General features: G+C 40.6%; 2 protein-coding genes across 3 annotated transcripts in view; both read left to right on the top strand.

The window, feature by feature from the left end:
* The window catches only part of PAH (phenylalanine hydroxylase), a 38,142-nt gene extending 34,307 nt beyond the window's left edge, over nucleotides 1-3,835 (top strand). The window contains exon 13 of the mRNA XM_027715165.2: nucleotides 517-3,835. Coding sequence (XP_027570966.1) covers nucleotides 517-560 — 44 coding nt within the window. The 3' untranslated portion in view covers nucleotides 561-3,835. The remainder of the gene's footprint in view (nucleotides 1-516) is intronic.
* Nucleotides 3,836-5,949: 2,114 nt separating this feature from the next.
* The window catches only part of LOC113984885 (tyrosine 3-monooxygenase-like), a 31,032-nt gene continuing 15,396 nt past the window's right edge, over nucleotides 5,950-21,585 (top strand). For both annotated transcript variants that reach the window (XM_027715295.2, XM_039383262.1), the window contains exons 1-6: nucleotides 5,950-6,278; nucleotides 7,162-7,336; nucleotides 9,801-9,889; nucleotides 12,457-12,524; nucleotides 13,684-13,734; nucleotides 17,444-17,589. In XM_027715295.2, coding sequence (XP_027571096.2) covers nucleotides 6,081-6,278; nucleotides 7,162-7,336; nucleotides 9,801-9,889; nucleotides 12,457-12,524; nucleotides 13,684-13,734; nucleotides 17,444-17,589 — 727 coding nt within the window. In that variant the 5' untranslated portion in view covers nucleotides 5,950-6,080. The remainder of the gene's footprint in view (nucleotides 6,279-7,161; nucleotides 7,337-9,800; nucleotides 9,890-12,456; nucleotides 12,525-13,683; nucleotides 13,735-17,443; nucleotides 17,590-21,585) is intronic.

Genomic DNA, 21,585 nt, shown 5'->3' with positions numbered 1-21,585 from the left:
TATTTAATGTTCTGAGCCTGACCAAGATAAAGCAGCACACATCTCCTTTCTCAGGCAAAAAATAATTATAGACAAACTTGACAAGCATTTCCACTTGATTGTAGCTTCTTTAATCTGAAATACCCAGTTTTAGTGGAGGTGTTAGGAAAGGTCAGATGGCCTTGAGATGAATTCTGATGTGTGGCTCCAGCTGTTTTCAGTAAAGAAGAGAAGGAGAAGCTGGGCTTTAATCGCATTTCCTTTTGCCATTCTAACCTTTTTCCTGATACATTTTCCCCCTCACGTTGGCTAGCCTGCCAAGAGCCAGTACCTCTGATATCGTGAGCCATCCTTTTATGGCTGATGAAGGCAAAGGGCGGACTCTGCAGACCTTACTGCAGCAATAAATGTGTCCAATCCAGCACTTCTTTACTCACCTTATTGTTTCAGGGAATGGATATAAGGGGTAAAAAATATACAGGAGTGTTAGAAATGTGCTAGCTCTAGAATTAACTACTCTGATTATCTGTGTTGCAGGTGAGATTGGACTCCTTTGCAATGCCCTCCAGAAGATAAAATGAAGATTTGTTGTAACTTGTTAATTACTGGCTACTGGCTAGAAGCTGCCATGTGCAAATGTCAGTCTTCATCTAGCCTCAGTCTGTTATATTCCAGTGTACTGCATGAATGCTTATGTTATATATCTTAATTATTATAGATTAGCAGAGATATAGGCATTTGCAGGTGACCCTTGACTTTTCTGACCTTCAGACACTAATCCATTTTTTCTCACTAATGCATAAAAATTACCTTATTTCTGGGAATCTGGGGAAAGCCTCCATATGTCTTGTTCCGAAGATTAGCCGAAGGAGATCTTCACCATGCAGATCTATAGTCCACTGCACCTGTGAGATTACATTACTACTCTGGGACCAGGGACAGGATGTCAGTGATGAACAAACTAATCCTCTTCGCTTTCTCTCACAATCACTCTCCCCTCAGTTCCTCACATTTGTCCAAGGTTCCCATGGAGTCTCAAACTCTATACCTTTCAGGGCATATACATGTTCTGCTTGACCCTCTGTACTTTTACTTCTATGCACAAACACGTCTATCCTGAATTGTTTTTTTTCTAAAAATATGATATTGCCATTGATCCAAAGCACAGATGCTAGCAGAAAAGATAATAAATATGGTGCAGCCTCATTAACAAAGATTTATCAGCTAGTATAAATATACTGTATTTACACAAGCACCAATCTCAAAAGATCTGTGCAAGTCAAGAATACTGCATGCTATGATGTGTCATTGGTCTGCAGAGTGGAATCCATATGCAAGCCACTGAGCCTGCTTATCCAGAACAGTCTGTGCCTCCATACAGTATCCACAAAAAAAAGCCCCTTTGGAGGGGAGTTACCTAAAGGCAACTCTGTGTGGCTTTTTGCAGTTGGATGTGAGGTCAGTTCTGTGCAAGGAAGAAACCGTGCAGGTGTTTTAACAGGGCTTCATTACTAGTCCAGTCTCAGAGCTGTGCTGTCTGTAATGTTGTGCAATATCATGAATTCAGAACTGATTCAGGAACAGTTATTTTATGGAAAGGAGAGATCTCTCTTAACAGACGTACTCAACTACTCACTGTGGAAGGCTGACTGTGAAGGTTACCTTTTGCTGTGTCTGTCCTTCTCTGAGACTGCCTTATTCAGTATGAGGTGCCTCCTAACTTTCTGGACCCACAATCTAGAAGATAGATTACCAGCACGCTGATACCAGCACACTGGAAATGGAGAAGTGGTTCTTTCACTAGGGTCCCCACCAAAGCCATGGAAAACCTGGGTTACTTGTTTCCTAGTCTGACTGCATTCAAACCCAAATGTCATTTTTCAAGACAGGTCCTAAGTCATGATACCTTTTTGAATCTTAATCTCCCATTTGAGCTTTAATCTCCCTTTTGTTGGTGAAAACAGTTTTATTTTTCCTGGAGTACATCTCAGCTGAGTCAGCAAACGGAACCAGAGGTGATTTCAGCTTAACCCAATGGCTGAGCATGGAGAGAGAAGATCTCTGCTGTTCAGGAAGCCATTTCTGCATTTATCCAATAACTTTCGCTCCAATCAGCTAAAAGACTTCTTGAACTGGTCTACATTGTGTAATGCATCCTTGTAGCTCCCTAGTTGAAGGAGGGAGATCAGCACTTGTAAGTTGGAACAGAATGGAGCAAAGCAAAACTGAACAGTATTTTTTGCTTGAAACACTTCTGCATCATGATACTAACGCAAATCAAGGGTCAAATTTCTGTTAGAAGATTCAAAGATGGAGAGGGATTTGAAAGTCCATGAGTCTCATACCTTCCATTGTACTTGTTTTGTATTTGTAGTTTGAAAATCAATAGAGCTTCAATGTGAGCATCATCCTTTAGGAAGATAGAAAGTACAGCTGTTTTCATTATATTTATGGTGTGTAATAATATCAGTCTAAGTATACCAGCTGGAACCCTTTTCAATTGACATATACTTATGCAAAATAGTATAATTTTGATGCTTTGAAGTAACCTTTTTTATCTCTGTATCTTTTTTATTCCTTTTTTTCCTTATGACAATGTCTGTATAGATTTTTCAATCCTGCTTGACATGTATTTTCAGTGTGAAAGTAGCCCACATTTTTCTCTTTTAATATAAGAGGACCCATAAGGTAATTGTATGCCACAAAGAGACAATTTCATCCCACAGGTAAAGACTTTCAAACTAACCTCAGACAGCTTTCCAAGCTTCTCTGTTTCTGGCTGTTGTTATGAGTGATAGCAGCAGTAGATCTGTAGTGATATTGAAAACCCAAGATTCATGATCGTCTTTTATGTGCAAGCAGAATAGTTAAAGAATATTGATGCCATGTCTGATTCTGTGTCTCTTAATGCAGGTTTAAATGATCAATAGCTCCAGCCAAAGCAGCATAACATGGCTGTTCAGCAAGACTGAGAGATGAGAAAAAGTTAAATGTTCGGTATTTAAAAAGCAGAGGACATGTACAGAAAGCAGATTTTCTCACAGAACAAATTAACTTGTGCATACGTGCTTTAAATAGTATTCCTTAATGGGCGACTTCTTGTTTCCATGCTTAAAGAAAATTAAAGCTGTGTAGGAAAATGCCTTTTGCATTATCTGACCAGTGTAATTCCACCTTGTAAAGTAACCACACAAGTCAGTCAGAATTAAATACCCAGGTAGGAGGGAATGCCCATCTGAGGTGTGCTCCAACACAAAAAAAGGCTCTCTTGCGCTATTTGACTATCACTCATTCGGAAAGATCATGAAAATTATGTAAACAAAAAACCCCTCTCTTAATGTGTGCAATTACCTAGAAACGCACAACAAAGCCTAGCTTGCTCTATATTTGTACTCCATAAATCTTTGAATGTTACTCTAACTAACCTATCCAAAGCTAATCTTTTAAGTAACACTTCCTCTGTTCTGTTCCACTATGATCACATTTCTTGATGTCCCCATCTCCAGCTGTTTCAGGTGATCAAAGAAGCCCTTTCATGAGGCCCTTGTCCTTTACAGTGACTTTGACCAATGTCAATGATTGTGATGAAGGGGGGTCTTGTTGGTACAGGTTACACAGGGAGGTGGACTCCTCTGGGTGTCTTAAGATGCCTAAATCTGACAGCAGCTTGGAGAAGGGACACTTTATTCCCCAAAGGATGCAGAAATTGTTGAAAGAGGGATTAAGCACGGGAGCACTCTGTAGTAGTGTGTTGTTTTTAAACCTGTCACTTTGCTGCTTCAAACCGTGCTGACAGTTGTCAGAGATGATGTTCAAATGTAACCATGTAAATTTATCTAAATAAACAGAAATATTAATGCTGCATCTGTCTCAAATGAGTGGCAGTCTGCTCATACAGGGTGGATATATCTGCAATGGTAACAGATGAAAAACATACAGGTAATCTGTGCTGATCAGACATGGCCTTTTAAAGAACCCACTCAGGGGTTCATGAAAGAGGGTGAGCCTACTCTTGGGGTGAGAGAGTTTCACCTTCTGCAAAGAGAAGCTGCCTGTCCCCACGGGAAAGGATGACACACTGTACTCCAGTCCATCTGTAGCCCTCTAAACTGCAGTATCCAGCCTGAGTCCTCTCCTCCTGCACTCCTAGAGGTCCCCGAGAGTGCTGACAAATGAGCTCTGGTAAGCTGAGTTACATCGCTGGTGAGGTCTTCCAAGACCTGTTCAAGGCACAGATTTGAGGTGTTATTGGGATGTCCACTGGTTGGGCAAGGACTTTTCACCTTTCTACAGAGGGATACAAAGCTGTGTCATAAGCTGTGCTGCTCCAGCTGCCACTCTGGCTGATGAGTCCAGTCTGCCTCTATAGAGAAACCTCAATTTGTAAGCAAAACCTGATTAGTGCTGTGCAAACATACAGGCATGGGACTCTGACACTAGAGCATAAAGACAGCCACAGGAGCCTGATGTCCCTGCTCTGACAGTATTTGTGGCCAGTGCCTTAAACACACATCTTGAACCCTAGGGCTTTTGCCTACATGTCCACATGGAGCTGGAATAGAAGACTTTGTGCCATTTGCTGTTTGTGCCATGCCTGTGATCTGTATGTAGGATGCATGTACCCACTCTTTACGAGGAAGGCCCAGTTTTAACTCAGATAATCAGGCTCAGCTCAGTTTCTTCTCCTGTGCCCAGCCTTGCCACCACTGCTGGGGGGAACATGGGAGTGAGAAGAACCTTTTTCCCCCTCAAAGCCCAGTTCTTCTCTGTCCAACTCATTCAGTTTGCAGCTGCTTTTCAACCCCCTCCCAGGTTGGCACTCACCACACCCTGCAAAAGCCACAGTGCCCAAGGGTGTTCCTCAGGATGATGAGATGTGCCTCCTGGGCACAGTGCTGCGAATTTCACTTTGGGTTTGCCTGTCATCTGGGCAACAGAGAGGGAAATCAAGACCTTCCCAGTGCTCTGTCTTGGGTCAAGGGGAAACATGGTGCTGTCATGGTCCCTGGAGAACAAAATTTTGTTATACTCTTTTATCTTCCTTGGCCAGGGAGGAGGCAAGAGCACTATAGCACTTGGGAGGTTGACCAAGCCAGGATAAACTAGGGAGCACATAAAACATTACTCCATCTCAAAGGGAGGACAGAGGTGTGGTCTTATCTCTGGACCTGCAAGATGATTTTCACAGGAGGTCTAGCACACTGTAACTTGGAGTGTGAAGATATGGGTACTCATATCCAGAAGCAGGTTTGTTGATGTCAAGTGTTAGGGAAGGGAAGACGTGCCCTGTTGGGAGCAGAGCTGAATCCCCCTAGTGTTTGCCCTACCACCTGTGAGAAAGATGTGACCCTGGTCTTTTTGAGAGTCTATTTCTCTGGAGGTAAAGTCATGACAGAAACAAGTTCCAACAGGGGTACTCAGCCTGGAGGCAGCGCTTATCTCTTGTAGGGCTAAGGTAGAAAAAGTTCACATCCTGAGGGCAAGAAAAGCTCATAAGTAGGCAATGAACTCTGACCCTGGCTGAGGTCTCTCTATCACTTCCACAATTGTGTCAGTGCAGAGGTGACAACACTTCAATTGGGCTAGGGTTTGGGGGAATAGCACATTTTTTCACTGGAGATATAGACCATGCAGACAGGGTTCCAGTGAGGTAAGAGAGAGTGGGGTGGAAGGACAATCTCAGATACATTGTGCAGGGCACAATGGGACTGGGAGATGTAAATGGAGCTCAGGCTAATTGCCTCTGCACAAAGAAGCCCATCTCCAAGGTTGAACAGCTTGCAGACACCTTCAATCAGAGCAGGAGGACCACTCTTTGAAGCTACCCGGGGGAGGAGGGTTATCCTGTGCTCTTGCGCACATCCTACACAGGCGGTTTCCCTTGATGTGTCTGGCATGGCCAACATAAATGTCCCTACACCTAACACAGTAGCAATCAGCGTGCCTCACTGCTGTCTGGCAGCTCTGATCTCACCACCCACATAGACACTGCATCTCCAGTCCCACCAATTCCCCAGGCTATTTCTCTGGGAGAAGCATTCACACCCTCAGGCAGTTTCCACTTAACATCTGGCAATTAGAACCCACTCACCTATCTCCCAATGAAGACTGACTTGGTGGGCATTTCAGGCCTGAAAGAAGAGGCCATCAAGGAGAAGGAGATGTGTGGCATAGAGTCATTGAACAGCCAAGGCAGCCTGGACTCAAACAGGGAGGATGACAGAGCCACTCTCATCCTGACCCTCACTCTCTGCAATGTGAGGAAGATTGAGCTCTCTAAGGCAGCCAAAGTCTTTGAGGTACTGACATCATCATTCCCTTCCTTCACTGAGCCCTCTCTTCTGCTTCTATTGCTTTCAGGTCTCCCACTCTGCATCTCTCTCTCTCTCACCCTTCTGCTTCCTGCCTGACTTATGCCTTGTCCTGCCTTCCCCCTTTTCTCATTGTCCTGGTTTTGCTACAGCTGCTAAGAGAAGTTTTCTGGTCTCATGGGTGAAGAGGGAGAGTGCTCTGGAGGGAGGGAGTATCTGGGCACAGTCCTTTAGAAGAATCAACATTTTATGTAAGGGTGGTTTAGAGAACATACCAATCTATTATTTCTTTCTAGCAGTTGTGGTGGCCGGCAGAGGGGTGCGCTATGGGGATGTTAGAAGCCAGTGAATTTTCTCTGCATATTTGGCAGGACATACAAAGAATACAAAAGCTGTAAACCACATAGGCATTATGTAGTCTGGGCAGCTGAAGTACCCCTACCAGGTGCTCACTCTCATTTGGGAAACTGAATAACTCAGAAGAAAAGTATTGTATTTGTTACTTATTTTTAATAGTTCACCATTATTTAATGATTGTGGTGTTATTATACATCAATAGATCTGCTTTCATGCTGTGAAGGTTTTAAGAGTTACCCAGCCACTCCTTTGTTATTTCAGCACAGATAAAATTCTACAGCCAACAGTATCTGATCTTTCATCTCCATCTGTCTCTACCCAACTCTACAGTGTCTAATTTTTAGCCCTGCCTGTATTTTAGCTCTTTCTAAACCAGATATTATTGGACTTCTTTGCTTAACGTGCACTTCTTGTTAATACCTCTTTTAGTCACCTTTTAAAGACATCATAGAAACGTATGTAGACTTACCTGGATTTGGAGAAGCTTCATCATATGAACATTTGTCTCTTGCAGATGTTTGAAACTCAGATCTATCATTTTGAAACCCGGCGAGCCAAAAAGCCCAAGAAGTCTGCTGATGATCTTGACATTTTCATTGAATGTGAAGTTCACAGTGCTGATGTTAGTATCCTTATCACCTCCTTAAAGAGAGTAGCAGAGGATGTGAAAACTAGCAGAGAAGACAAAGGTAAGAAATGTATGCATCTGTTAGTGTCATTCTTTTGGATGAAGTTGTTTAGATTTAGCTTCCTCTTCATAATAGTAATTTAATTTGTCTGGTAAGCAGGTGAGTGCACATTCATTTTTTGTCACTGCATGACTATTTTCCATTCCCATTGGTGCAGAATTAGAGGTACTTCATCCTAGCCAGTGGAACCGAGGTGAGAAAAGTGTTCCAGTGAAAAGGGAGATGAGAAGGAGAGAGCAGCCAATCAAAAAGCTGAAGAGAAATGAGAAACTCCTCAATGACAGGAAGATTGTGTGCTGAGAACTGAGAGATATTGTGCAGAGAGATTGCAGAGATCGTGTGAGAGAGATTGTGTGCAGAGAACTGATTGCTTCAAGACAGACACATACACTTGATGGGGATGCAATGACATAGCAAAGGGTCTGAATGTTTCATTTGCTTGTAGTGTATTGCATTGGTTTTGATAAAATAGTTTATGCCTGTTTATGGTGTCCTGGCTACTGCTGTCTGTGTCCAGTAGGACTGTCTGGAGGCACATTGTTTCTTCACTGGAAAGACCTAAATGCAACAAACTGTGAGAGGCTTGTAGAATGCAAAAGGGAAAGGGCCAACAGAAATTCTGGCCAGGTACCAGAAGGTACCAGTCAGGTTGGGAGAATCAAGGAATGAGTTTCTTGAAGAGAACAGCCCTGCTGCCATATCTGCAGTAACAGAGCATCAGGCATTTTCCCAGGCACATGAAAAGCTTGGAGGTTTGGAGGTTGTGCAGCTTCGCAGGTTACACTTCAGGAACAGTATTTCATCTGGCAGAGTGCTGGTGTAACAAGTGGTTACTCCACTGCCTGTGGTCTATTGAGCCACTATCCCTACCAGTCATCAGGGTGTTAAGTGAGTTTGCCAGAGGCAGACGGGCATTTTTCCTGTTTACAGGCAGGCAGAGGATGGGTAAGTACAACAAGCTGATAAGAGACCTTTAATACAATTCTGAGGATGACAGAGGTGTCCCTGGCAGATGAGAAGGCTGAGGGTTCAGCTCACAAGTTGAGTTTTCTGAATACAGAATTAGTATGGTTTTTCCCGTCCTTGACAAGGCCAGACAGATATTCCCAGAGTGCTTTTGACTAATACAGTCTTGTTTGGGCATCTTTGGGTGTTTGAAATTCAACTTCAGGCTAGTGGTAAGATGTAGCCCATGGCAAGCTATACTCATGGGACTGGAGGCTATCAAAAGGACATCATTATAATCAGGGAAACTAGAGAGCCAAAGAGGGTTGTGGAGATGGAGAAGCATTTCTTTAGGATTTCCTTGTGATTTGAAAGGTTTAAGGTATACCAGGACTAGGAACTACAGTCAAAAGAATGAAATGTTACAAAAGGGTGTGTTTATGTTTAGTTCCATAGGGAATAGGCAAGATGTGTATGGGACATGGGATGGAGGAGATATGATCAGGTGCCAGTTTTGAGGAGATATGACTATAGATGACAGGATTATAATCTTGCTTGCAGAGCCATTGATACAGCCAGAGACAAAAGCTCAGAAAAAAAATTCTGGGTAGACATAAGACATCTGTCAGACTAATATTTCTGACTTCTTATCACAAAATTGGCCATAATGCATGGAAGAGCTGTAATTTCCCAAACCTCAGTGTGTATTTGTAGCCTTGTACCTTTCCGAATTGGTTGTGCCTGGGTATAATATAATATGGCAAAAGTTAAATTTACTATTAAGTGTAGAGATGTCTGGTCTTTTGTGAAGTATGAGGTTAAGATAACCCCAAATAGACCTTTCTCAGCTGTAACAGAGGAAGTTTGATTACAGTTTCAGTCTGACCTCAGAAAGTGATATTAACCTTGTCTTTTTTCAATACTTTTCTCAGTTTGTTGGTTGTAAATGCTGGCACTTATGTTAAAATTATCAAACTTTATTTTTATTTTAGTCACTGGAAAAGGTCCCTTCTTCTAAAGCTAGAATAATGTTGCTAAAAAAAAAAAAAACGGCCAAAAGGAAAAAACTTGAAGTCAGGATACTTTTTGGTCTGTTTTATTTCTAGGAATTTTAGAAATTTCATGTTTTCCGTTAAAAGGTATGAAAATGTAAGACTACTTTTTAGACAAGATCAAAATATAGAAATAAATTTGCTGTCCTCTGTCAAACAGAACATAACATTTGCTCTAAAAAAAATGTTTTTGTCTTTAAAAATTGCATTTACTAAGTAAAAATGAGAGAATATCTGCAACTTAATTTCAGATAATTTTTCATCCAGTCTGCTGCTTTGGTCTGCAAACAAAGTCAACTAGTGACATGTATGACGACTATGGTGACATGTAAATATGAATATTCTTAGATATATTCTTAGATATTGCTGAAAAGAAAATTTGTAATCTTCAGCACAACTTTTATTTTCTGTGTCTTTTAAAAATTATTTGATCCTATCTCATTTAACTCTCCCTGCTTTTTCTCCAGTACCCTGGTTCCCCAGAAAAATCCAAGATCTGGACAAGTGTCACCATCTGATCACTAAGTATGATCCCAGTTTGGACCATGGTCATCCTGTAAGTTTAACATTACTGTAATTTCATTTTTAAAAGAGAAGTTCTCTGTAGGGAGATTTTTGTAAGGAAAATTTCAGGAGTAAAGAAATACCCATGAAAGAACAGAAAAAATAAAGGGCCAGATGAAGGCTGATCTTCAGCGAATTTAGAGACTGTATGAGACCCTACACGAATGGACCATAAAAAAGGTTTTACTGACAAGCTTTATGTGTGTACTCTTAGCCTCATCATAAGCACAGACTCTAAGAGAAGGAAGAGGAAAAATGCACTGTAGAGTCCTGCTCTAGTGATAATAATAGTAAGGCAAAATACTGGGAACAAACTAACAAACAAACAAACATTTGTTTCTCATCAAAGTTTTCAAGCTTTAGTACAGATGAGATATGAGTTAGATGCAGACACAAAACAGGCTCCAAAAGGCCATTTGCAGATTGACAAGGTAGGTAGGTCCAGAAGTGTTGTGTTCTGTCAAGCATCACATAGAAGTGATGCATGACAAAGAAAAAGAGCACATATTTTGCACTGAAAAATGTGGGAAAAATTTAAATGGGTGTCAACAGAATCTACAAGGCAGATTTTGTCATTCCCTTCTCTATATGTCTGAATTCTATTTAGGTCCTATTGTTAACATACACAATGTTATGTTGTGAATTATGTACAGTAATGTGTATCATGAAAAAAACCCCTTTTCAAGTCTATAAGTGTCTCTTCTATTTTTGAGAATCACTTATTACACTATAAGTCTCTGGGAGAGCTTCATAACCTCCTTAACCAGGACATCTTTCATTCTTCCTCATATCTTTCTGAAACAGTCTAAGTATTTGTAATTTTCCTGAGCTAGCTCTGAGGCTGTTTCTCATTAGATAAATGAACACATATTGAGAATTCTTTGAACTGGACTAAGTTCCCCTCCTACTTTGCCAAAGAGAAGGTATGAGCACTGAAGAAGATGAGAGAAAGCAGCAGTGGTGCAGAGTTAACAAAATATTGACTGGGGATAAATCTGAACTGCAGAACGCAGTGCAATTTAGAAATCCTTAAGTTGAAACAAGTTACCTCAGGCACTGAACACCACTTGTCTGTGGAAGGAGAGAACGCAATGTGGGCTGATTTACTGTGCTTCTGAGCAAGGCTCAAAAATGGACAGGTTGGAGGAAAGTATCAAATAAGCTGAGGTAAAGGCAGCTCAGTAAAGATTTTCCATATACATTTACTATCAAATACACATTTTGGGCTGTCTATATCCAATGGGTTCATAATTTCTTTTCTTACTTTCTCTTTAATGGCCAAAAAATCAAACTGATGTCACCTTGACACCAGTTCCTGGGGCACCCTGATAGTGGCTGCAGTGGTCTCCCAGAGAGGCTCCTGTTGCTCAGAGGGCGGGTACAGAGCCCTTGGAACAGCAGGGGCAAAGCTGATATGTCACAGCATCTACGTGAGTCTGTCCCAATGGCTTTTCATGTGTTTGGAACGGACTTGTTACGGTGGCATCTGAATGAACACATTATCCCTAACACATGACAAAATAAACGTACTCTCAGGATCCAGCTCTTTCCTCAGATTCACGCACACAATACTCATTAACTGCAGTGTTACTGGTATTATTGCTGCACTGAAAATTATGTGAATAAACCTAAGGGACACATTTGGCTTGTAGTATGAAAAGTGATTCCAGTAAATTCTGAATATTTTAGGATAATAAATATTTGCACAGTGATGCTGAACAACACTGTTTTATGAGTTATATTAGTATACAGTTCCAGATTTCAGATTTAATTCCTATTATGAATGATGTAAAGTTAAAAGGAACATGATTCTACAGCTCTATTCATATTCAATAGCTGGCAAAGACTGCTTGAAATTTAACTTCTAGTAAACATGGAAGGGGCAGAAAAAAACTCTGGTATTTGATGGGTAAACTTCCCCTTTAAACAGATACCACTGAATCCCTCTTTATCATAACATAGTAATAAATGGGCAAGGGGGAATTGAGTGCTCAGCCTGTACTTCCTACAGACCCAGTGGTGGTTTAAATGATTTCTAGCCAGTGAGGGCCTGTTCTTTGCCCAAAGCACAGGGTATCGTGCAGGGGCAGTGTACCTTCTCTGGCAAGTTGGATAGGCTTGGTGCCATTGTGTCCATCACAGACAGATATTGCAACCTTCGTGCTTAGCGAAGGAAAGAAGTGATTCAGATTCAGCTCTTCCCCAGTGTAAGCAATAGCCCTCTTTCTATCCCATTTTTAATGTGATTGGCATCTAAATTTGATGGTAAGTGTGTGATGGTAAGTGTGTGATTCTGCAATGAAGTGTTTATATACTCCAAAATCTTCCCACCCACCCATGTTACTTTCCTTTCTAGTCACAGCCCGCAAATTTTCAAAATGTCACAGGTATAACTGATTGCAGACTTTGGCTTACCCTGTTCATAAGGCTCAAGATTCATTGCCTCAGAAAACAACCTATTTGAGGCCCAGTTTTTCTGAGTGCCTCTGTTAGCACATTTATTTATGACCACAAATCTCTCTTAATGTAAAACTTTTTTCAAATTATTTTCTAACTCAGGGGTATGCTGACCTGGAGTATAAGAAACGGAGGGCATTCTTTGCTGATCTTGCCTTAAACTACAGAGTGTAAGTACAAGGCTGCTGAAGAGAGAGTTCAGTGCATGCATTTCTTCATGTGGAAGAAATATCAGAGATATAATCTTTTGTCAGTGTATCAATGGGGCCACTTTTTAGAGAACAGAATTCAGCCACAAAAGCTTTCACTCCATGTGAAATAGACTTTTGTCACAACACAGCAAATGTATCTTAAATAAAAATCTTAAGATTGCATTCATATCTCCTTCAGTGCTGCATTTTGTCTTAGCAGAGGTGATTTCAATACGACTCTTTAATTTCAATTTTGCAGGTCCTTTCAGGACTAGGTTCTGAGCTGAGGCTAATCTTTTTCAAGGAAATACAAGGAAAATTTTTAGGAACATATTTTTGACAATGAAAAGCAATTTACTATTTTTGTTATTTGCTTTACTAAATGCCTCTGTCTATGCACATTAGCTACTGAAAACCCTAAAAACCTCTCAGTTCTCAAGTAGGTGATTGAAAATGTTTCTGCCTTTATGTCTAAACAAATCTTCACCAGAATTACACTGCTGTCTGACAGAGTAAATCAAATGTACATGTAGAACTGGTTGTGGATTATCAGCCTCATGGTGTCCAAGAACTGCTGAAATCTCCCAAGTCTTGTGTACATTTGAGTACACTTTTCTCTCCTCTATCAAATATCACACCTAACACATCTCAGAACAGCACAAAAACAGACACTGAACAGACTCAGAGCTACTGAAGAAGCAACAGTGAGGAAGAGGAGGGAAGACCACCTCTCAGAGAAGTCAGTGATAACCACACAGTGTGTGCCTGGGCAGCTCTCCACTGATGAGTTTATGAATGATTCTCTGTGATGGTACTGGCTGATGACATCCTCCAGGGATGGACCCTCCAGGCACACACTGCATTTTGGCATGTAGATTACCTTCAGCAGAGGTAAGAGAAAGCCTCTTATTCCTTCTGTAAAGCAGAACACAGCTCCCTTTCTTACCATATCCTCCTGTTTCTTCCCCACATTGTAACAGAGGAGAGAATGCACACATTAGAGCTTACCAAGACAAATAAGTCATTAATTATTTACTATTTTGCTGTTTCTGTCTTCATTACGACAAATATCCGTATATCAATTATACCTGGAAACTGACCTTTGTTAGACACGTCTTATTTCTTCTCTTCATTACAGGGGAGACCCTTTGCCTCTCCTCGAGTACACAGCGCAGGAGACGGCAACTTGGTGAGTTTGGTACTTATGGTCCAACTCCCGGACCATTCCACTGCAGTCCCAGGAAAGACATACAATGTGAGACAGTTATAACATCTTAAGACTGTATTTATCCATCTCAAATTTTACTCCTTTGTCAAAAATCATCTTGTGGTCATTTGTTTTGCAGAAAGCCCTTCTCGGGGTTGGTCTTAATTGTTCACTTTCTAGAGTAAAATGCATTTTCCTCACCTTCTCCCAGCCTGCTGATCCCATCAAGATATCAGAACCCAGAAAACACCTGGAGCCTATAGCATAACTTCTAAATGACCTCGAATCTACCACAGCTGTGATGCTTACAGAAATATCACCTTTCTAAGCCTGTTACCAGGAAAAAATGCCCACTAGCAGTATGGAAGTTTACTCACAGGATGTGGCTAATTCAATATTCACAGGACGGAAGAGCTTTGCTTATTATCCTTCAAGTATTCATTCCTGTTAACCTGAATATACATAATTCTCTCAAAATGAAGGTAAATTCTGAAGTACCCTTCCAGGATACTTCATTTACACTGTAAAAGGGCCTTTGATACCATATGAAATGATGGCAGGTTTTTTACAAGGGTGCAGCATTTCTTTACTGGGGCTTTGTTTCTCCCGAAGATTCGCCACTCAAAAAAAAAAAAAAAAAAAAAAAAAAAAAAAGACCCCAAATATCTGCCAGAGAACTAAACAAAATTAAGCCAATTCAAAGTATATTTGTAAATATTATGTGAAGTATGTGGCAGATTTGAAAGAAAACAGAGTCCTTATTTCACATCCCTCTGTTTCCTCTTTCTCCCACTAACTAACAAATCTCAGTAAGCAGTAATAATTACACATTTGTATGATACTACAAAGCATAAATATGTCCAAAATCTCAATTAAAAGCAGAGTCCTGGGATTGTGCAAGGTGCCACATGTGCACATAATAGAGAGTCTTTGTTCAGAAAAGTTTACAATTTAAATGGAAAGACAGCCTAAAGATGGGGAAAAGAAAGAACGAAGACCCCATTTTATAAATGTGCAACTGAAAACACTAGACCTTAAGTGATTTGCCCAAAATTATGTACAAAGTTTATTTCAATGCCAGAAATTAAATCCATAGACTAGATGTCTCTTGCCAGAACCTCAACTACGCTTTCATTCCATCTTTTTCAATGCTTACTTTATTTTAAATAGAATCTACTGTGCCATAGAAATCCACAACCGCATATAAACCTTGCATCCAATTCATCCAGGAGGTCACATTTTTATTAAGCTCAAATAGCTTTTTATAGCATCTTTCAATAGTCAAAGATTGATGGTCGGTGTCATATTCATGATTGCTACCACCAGCCAACAACCTTGGCATGAAATGGTGTGTGTGAATGTCATTTTTAAGAAAATTTAATTTTGTGTTCTTTCCTGTTTTGGTCTTTTTTTGCCAACCTTCGTCATTCCAGCTCTTCTCCACCTAGAATTAGACCCATTGTGGTAACTAAACAGACCTTCAAAGGAGTATCTGCCCATTTCCCCATACAGCCAGCCTCAGCAACCCAGGTTGTCTTGTTATGTAAAACTGTTTCCAAAATTAGAGTTCCCAGTTGTTCTCATGGCCCCCTGAGGCTGTGCCCTGAGGTCAGGCTGCATTACAGCACAACTTAATTGAGCACTATGCAATTGAACAGGAAATTTATACCACAGACTAAATTCCCTTGGTGTCACTCTTCAGAGTTGTTGGATGCCTTCAGTTTGTAGCAACATGGTTATAAAAATGAAAACTAATCCAGTGAAGAAATACGACTTTCAGAAAACAGAGGGTACAGATGATCTGAGTTTTTGTTTTCAAAGCAACTTCTTGGAAGGTCCTGAAACTAAGTAGTCACAGAAGACATCTTATGGGTAACAGCTGTATAAGAAAAATGGAGAATTCAGGACAAAACTATGGGGATGCACCTGTCACATCTTCATAACAAAGCTGAACAGTGCCACTTTTTTCCTAAAAGAGCAATGAAATTTATGTTAAATAGGTTATTGCCATCAAAGTCATTCCAGTGGCTGGCTTCATGCTTCATTATGAGGCTCCTTTCTAGAGTACTTCATAGACTGTGCTTTCAGCAGTTCTTCTTTCCATCTCTGAACTGAAGTACCATCAAGTAGCAGCTTAATGGTCCTTTGAGTGAGAGCACCTCCTTACAGTAGGCATTACAACTATTTGAGACACTACATTAGGGCAAGCTAAGTAATCATCTGGAAATATCTGCTACTCTCTTGACTTTGGAACGTACTTAGAGGATTGCCTTAGAGGTACTTAGAGAGGAGGAACACTTAGCTGTGGATAATTCATCACTAATCTCTGAGACTGCCTACATTTCTGTGGAAGTCAATGTTTGGACACACAGTAGAATGACACTTTGATAAAGGGGACCATATGTGCAGAAGCGTAAACAAGGCTGCTCTCTCTAGACTCTAATCTGGTTATGAACTGTGTACTGGTTCAAATCCCATGCAATCCCACTGAAGCCAGTAGTATTCTGTGAGGAAATAAGCCAGGGCAACACTTGAACTTTAGTCTTCATTTTTTCCTAATTCTTCCATGGAAATGACCCGGTCTCCTGTGGTTTTTGCAATAGTGACAGCAGCCACTGTTCTCCTCTGTTCTTTTAAATTAAGGGGGTTTTCCTCCCCCCCTTACTTCTGGTTCATTACTCCCACACCATGTAAGACATTCATACAAATTAAGAGAACCATTACCAGGGACTGGCTATCACCTCCATAGCAACAATAGCATCACAAAAAAACCCCCAACAATACAAAAACAACAAAAGGTCATTTCCCGTAGCCAGCATTTCCAAGAATGATCTCAGTTTTCATAAAACAATGTTTATAAAGTTGCTAACACCCTAGGGCCATGTGTGAACAAAAATAACTATTTCTATAAGGTTCTTTGCCATCCTATTACTACTTGTTTATTTTGCAAGATCTAAATATATTCCAAACCACAGCTCTAAATCCAAGCACCATCAAGTTTGGGAGAAACTTAAAGCCCATGCCCAAATCTAGTTACATATATTTTTCTTCGGCTGGTCTTTTTTTGTGTAATGGGCTAAATGCTTCAAGAAACTTGCATGTCTTTGAAATACATAGCCTGTACCAGGTATTTTGAACTGCAAAAGTATGAATCTCTTTGCCTGTCCAGATACTACTCTTCAGTATCAGAAGATGTGTTTTTTAAGGAGGAGGTTTGCAAGCGACAAATATAGGCTAGGCCTACGCATGGAGAAAGAGGGACCAGCATTTCAAGTTGTACCCCAAGGCAGAGAGGGAGGGAATATGTGATTCATTCCATTCCTGAACTGAACAACAAAGTATCACAGGCTCAGCTCTCTCCCTGGGATTTCCCTGGTGCCTCTAACGCCCTGAGCAAGAAGCAAGAAACACTTCTGTCTTGGAATTAGAGTTCTGTTACATTAAAGGAGGGTGTAGGAAGACATAAAAAGGATTTTCTGAACAGAATCCACCTTCTGAAGGAAAAGTGAAACAACAACTCCTTCTGGTTTGCTACATCCGTCCACTCATCAACTTCCAAGCACCAGGTGTCCCAAGTGCAGTTTTTAGACCATGAAGTGTACTGAGGTTTTGCACCTCTCTAGATCTGTAGACAGGACAGAAAATACTGCTTTATTAAGGTGGGTCATGCTATACAGTTTTTGCTTTTCAGGAGAGAAGTCTACAGGAAGCTGAGAAACCTTTACCCTACTCATGCCTGTACACAGTACCTGGATGCTTTCCAGCAGCTGGAGAGGTACTGTGGCTACCAGGAAGATAACATACCTCAACTCCAGGATGTCTCCAGATTTTTAAAAGGTTAGTTATTATAAACCATGGTTTATTCTAGGATTTCCTGCATATATCTGTGCACCACATACAGACACAAACCATCTCCTAGGACACAAGCTGGTGTGCAGAGCTGATTAGTTATAACATTCCCTCATGCGAGCTGAGCTGTAGCACAGGACATTCATACCAGGTGTATCTGGGGACCAGGTGGTAAGTAAGTTTGTGCGTGGCTGCAGTTGGTGTGGCACTAATCAGTTGATCCCAGTGCTAGCAGCGGTACAGTCACAGCTGCACTCTGCTCAGCATGACTTCCACACACAGGGGTTTTTTATGCATTTGGCTGTGTTTTATGCCTCTAAAAGCCATGCTGCTAGTAAGAGCCAAACACAAGTACAGGTACATACCTCTCGAGTATATTTTTTTCCAATGTATGAGACGGGATGGCAATGTATGCTAGAGAAAATTATTTCCAGGTGGTCCTGCTGGCCAATCAGCAGCTGCCTTGAAACAGCTCTGCTTCTTTCTGTCTCCACAGCACCGTTTGCCACACTGACCTCTGTGGAACCTACCAGGTGGCTGACAGAAGAGCACAAACGCTGTGGTGGTGGTCTGTAAAGGCATAAAGAAGTGACTTTAGATCAAAGGACACACAAGATTGCTAGGCTGACCTGTCTGCTGTTAGCTGGGGTCTGACTAGCAAAGAGCAGAAGAGGAAGGGAGCCTGCATTACTTTTGTGAGGCTACAGGCTGCATAGATTCCCAAGGCTGGCTGCTCTGTGTGAATCACTTGATTACCAAGAATGACTAAAGAAAGGTCACCTTTAAAACCTCCTTATTCCTTCTTAGTGAAAAGAAGATGTGCTAGAGATGAGAGCTAATCACTATGATGAAATAAATAATAAAAAATATAGCTTAACTTTAAATAAATTATGTTTAAACATACTATTCAGGAGATCAAGTGACCTGCTACATGTAACAGTAGGGGATGCTAGTAAACTTGAATAAGCTTTCTGTTGCTGAAGAGTTTTCTAAAATGTTGCCATTTTTAGAGAAGATTAAGCTGCTCAATGACAAGGTTTTAATTGTACCTCTAGTGGAAGGGAGGGGAGGGTTGCCATATGAAAAGCATCTCCCATGAGCACCATCACACCCAGCTGTAGGAATTTTTCTGTGTATACATTATGTATTTTCTCATACGTCTTCCCTTCTATTCAGATATCCATCTTACTCCTCTCCTATAGTAACTGGGCTGATTAATATTTTTTCTCATGAAGTAGTTGATCTCGTCTCTTTTCATTTACGCAGTAGGTGACAGCAGGGAGCTCCAGAAATCATGTGATCCTAACTTGATTACCACAAATATTCATATTCTTTAAGTGAAATAGATGATTTCAAAATGGGAGAATTTAGGGTAATGTAAGACTACCCTGTCATAATACTATTTGTATTGTTCATGTTGGCTGACAGGATTTGATTACCTGGAGTCTGCTCACTTCTTTCATAGGTTCTGGTTCTAAATTTTCTCTGAGTCAAACAAGTTGTCAAAAAAAAAAAAAAAAAAAAAAAAAAAAAGGCAGCAATTCTCAAAAATCTGCCAATAATGGTTGGGAAGATGTTCACAGGTGACTAGTGTAAGCTAATCATCTGAACTATTCTGATTGGGAACAAGAATTAGGCTTTTCAGAGACATTTTATTCCATGCTGGAATGGATGTCTAAGGAAAAAGGAAAGAATGGCTCTTGGGGCCACTGGTCCTACCCTCCTTAAACTGTAGATAAAACTTGGATTAGTTTAGCCTACAGGTTATGCATGAATAGAACAAAATTTTTTCAAAAGAGTTGTGTTAACAGCTAGACACAATTAAGAGTGAGGAAACTATTTTAGTCCCATTATGGGGGCTTTGAACTGATATCTTACCTAGCTTTCTTCTAATAAGATCATATCACTATGTAGAATAGTTTCTAGATTAGTATGAATACTGACATTATTGCAAGGCCCCTTTGTAACAAACAGGCTGGATCAGAAGCATTTGCAAGGTCTAAAAATCTATGTTAAAGACAACCTCATGCCAAGTAGCCACTGGGTGAGGCATATGATTTATAAGGAGTTATAAGTAGTGATTTATTACTAATTGGTTGGCTTTTACTACCAGTGTTAGCAAGACCAGAATTTTTGCTCCTTCACAAGTCATAAATCAACTGTGTGCTTAGGCTCTTTCCTGTGTTACAGTTGTGCAGTGCTCAACCAACCATAGCTTAACCAAACTATAGGCTGTGATGTGTCTCCTTGGCATACAGTGCACATATTTCAATTATAACCTATGTGGAGATGCGTAGTGCAGTTCCTCCTGTGAGCTCTGAGCTCACAGAGCTCCTGGTGAGCTCTGAACTGTCCCATTCTCCCATTTAGGACATAAATCCCAGCATGAATCTCTGCTAAATACTGCCTTAAAGAACTGGAATATTCTTTAGCATATGTGATGATAAGATGTGAATAGAATAGAATAGAATGGAATAGAATAGAATGGAATGGAATAGAATAGAATAGAATAGAATAGAATAGAATAGAATAGAATAGAATAGAATAGAATAGAATAGAATAGAACAGAATATTTCAGTGGGAAGGGATCTACAGTGATCATTTGGCCCAACTGCCAGGCCAATTCAGGGCTGACCAAAAATTAAAGCACATCATTAAGGTCGTTGACCTTAATAAAACACTGACAGGCTTGGGCCATTAACCACTTTTCTAGGAAGCCTATTCCAGTGTTTCACCACTCTGCAAGTGAAGAAACATTTCCATTCTGAACCTCCTCTGGAACAGCTTTGAAAATAATAAACTACAGGAATAGAGAGAAAGAGAGAGAGAGTGAGGGACTTTTTTGTTTTATGGCCAGCAGAGAGAAAGTGATCATGTTACAACCAGCCCACAAAGCCAGATAAACTTTCATCTTCTCTTTTACTCGGCAATATCTGTGAACCTAAGAAAGCAATTGCTTTTGTCTTCAATACAAGATCTCTCTAGTGTTACCCGGCTGTTAGTGACATTGGTTTGAACAGAAATGAACTATACATCATAAATATTTCATAATTAGTTAAAGGGGATATAAATGGTTAACCATGTCAAGTGGTTTGCCATTTAACATGGCAAGTGTTTTTCTAAAGGGTTAAGTAGATGAACCTAGGCACATCTTTCTTTCTAGGAAAGATGTTTGGATTTAGGCAGTCATTGTCCTCCACAGCTGGAAGACATTACAGTCAGTGAATTCAAGCAAGCTCATACTACAATGCACAGGCTGCGTGTATACACTAGTTTTTAGGCCAAGAATTAAGCCTTGCAGATCACTTTAGGTCAACTACTCAAGACCTTCTTTTCAAGTCATTTTGATTTCACAGATCTTTTGGCAGCAGGTTCCACCAACCACACCCCTAATTTTCTACTAATTGCTTATTTTATTGTGCAGTAATGAAATAGAAGTTCAAATTTTGCAGATATTACCTTCAGCAAATAACTTTTTCCTATGGTTTTCAAGGCAACTGGCCAAGTCTGTTCCATCAGCAGACTGTCTGATACACTGACCTATGTTTAAAAGGGCATCTCAAGGAACACAGGCTGTAATTTTCATTTTCCCTCCTGCTCCTCCAACATGGATGCTACAACAATATTAATTTCCCTAGATTCTTTCATAGTCCTCCCAAAACTGAGTTACTTAGGTCTTGGTTTTCAGCTAGTGCAATTTTCAGTTCACTCAGACTCAGAATTCAGCTGAAAGATTACCACATTCTGAGATTTTCACATTCTTCTGGATTGGCTTAGTATGGCATCAAAAGCAAGGGATTACTTACCCTTCTTGTGTCAGTTCCTGGCCAATACTTAAGGAGACACAGTTGCCAGTCTATTTCCCCAACCCCCTGCTTTCTTAATTGAGGAGGGGGGAGAATACAACCATTTCTGATTCAGCTTTGTGGCAGTTCTGTACCCATTACCTTTGAATTCAGTGGAGCAACAGAAGGTAACTGTGGC

The sequence above is a fragment of the Pipra filicauda genome, unplaced genomic scaffold (assembly GCF_003945595.2).
Source record: "Pipra filicauda isolate LSUMZ 115617 unplaced genomic scaffold, ASM394559v2 scaffold2_size9829703_pilon, whole genome shotgun sequence".
Lineage (NCBI taxonomy): Eukaryota > Metazoa > Chordata > Aves > Passeriformes > Pipridae > Pipra > Pipra filicauda.
Note: the sequence above shows the minus strand (reverse complement) of the source record. Positions and strands in the feature narration are given on the sequence as shown.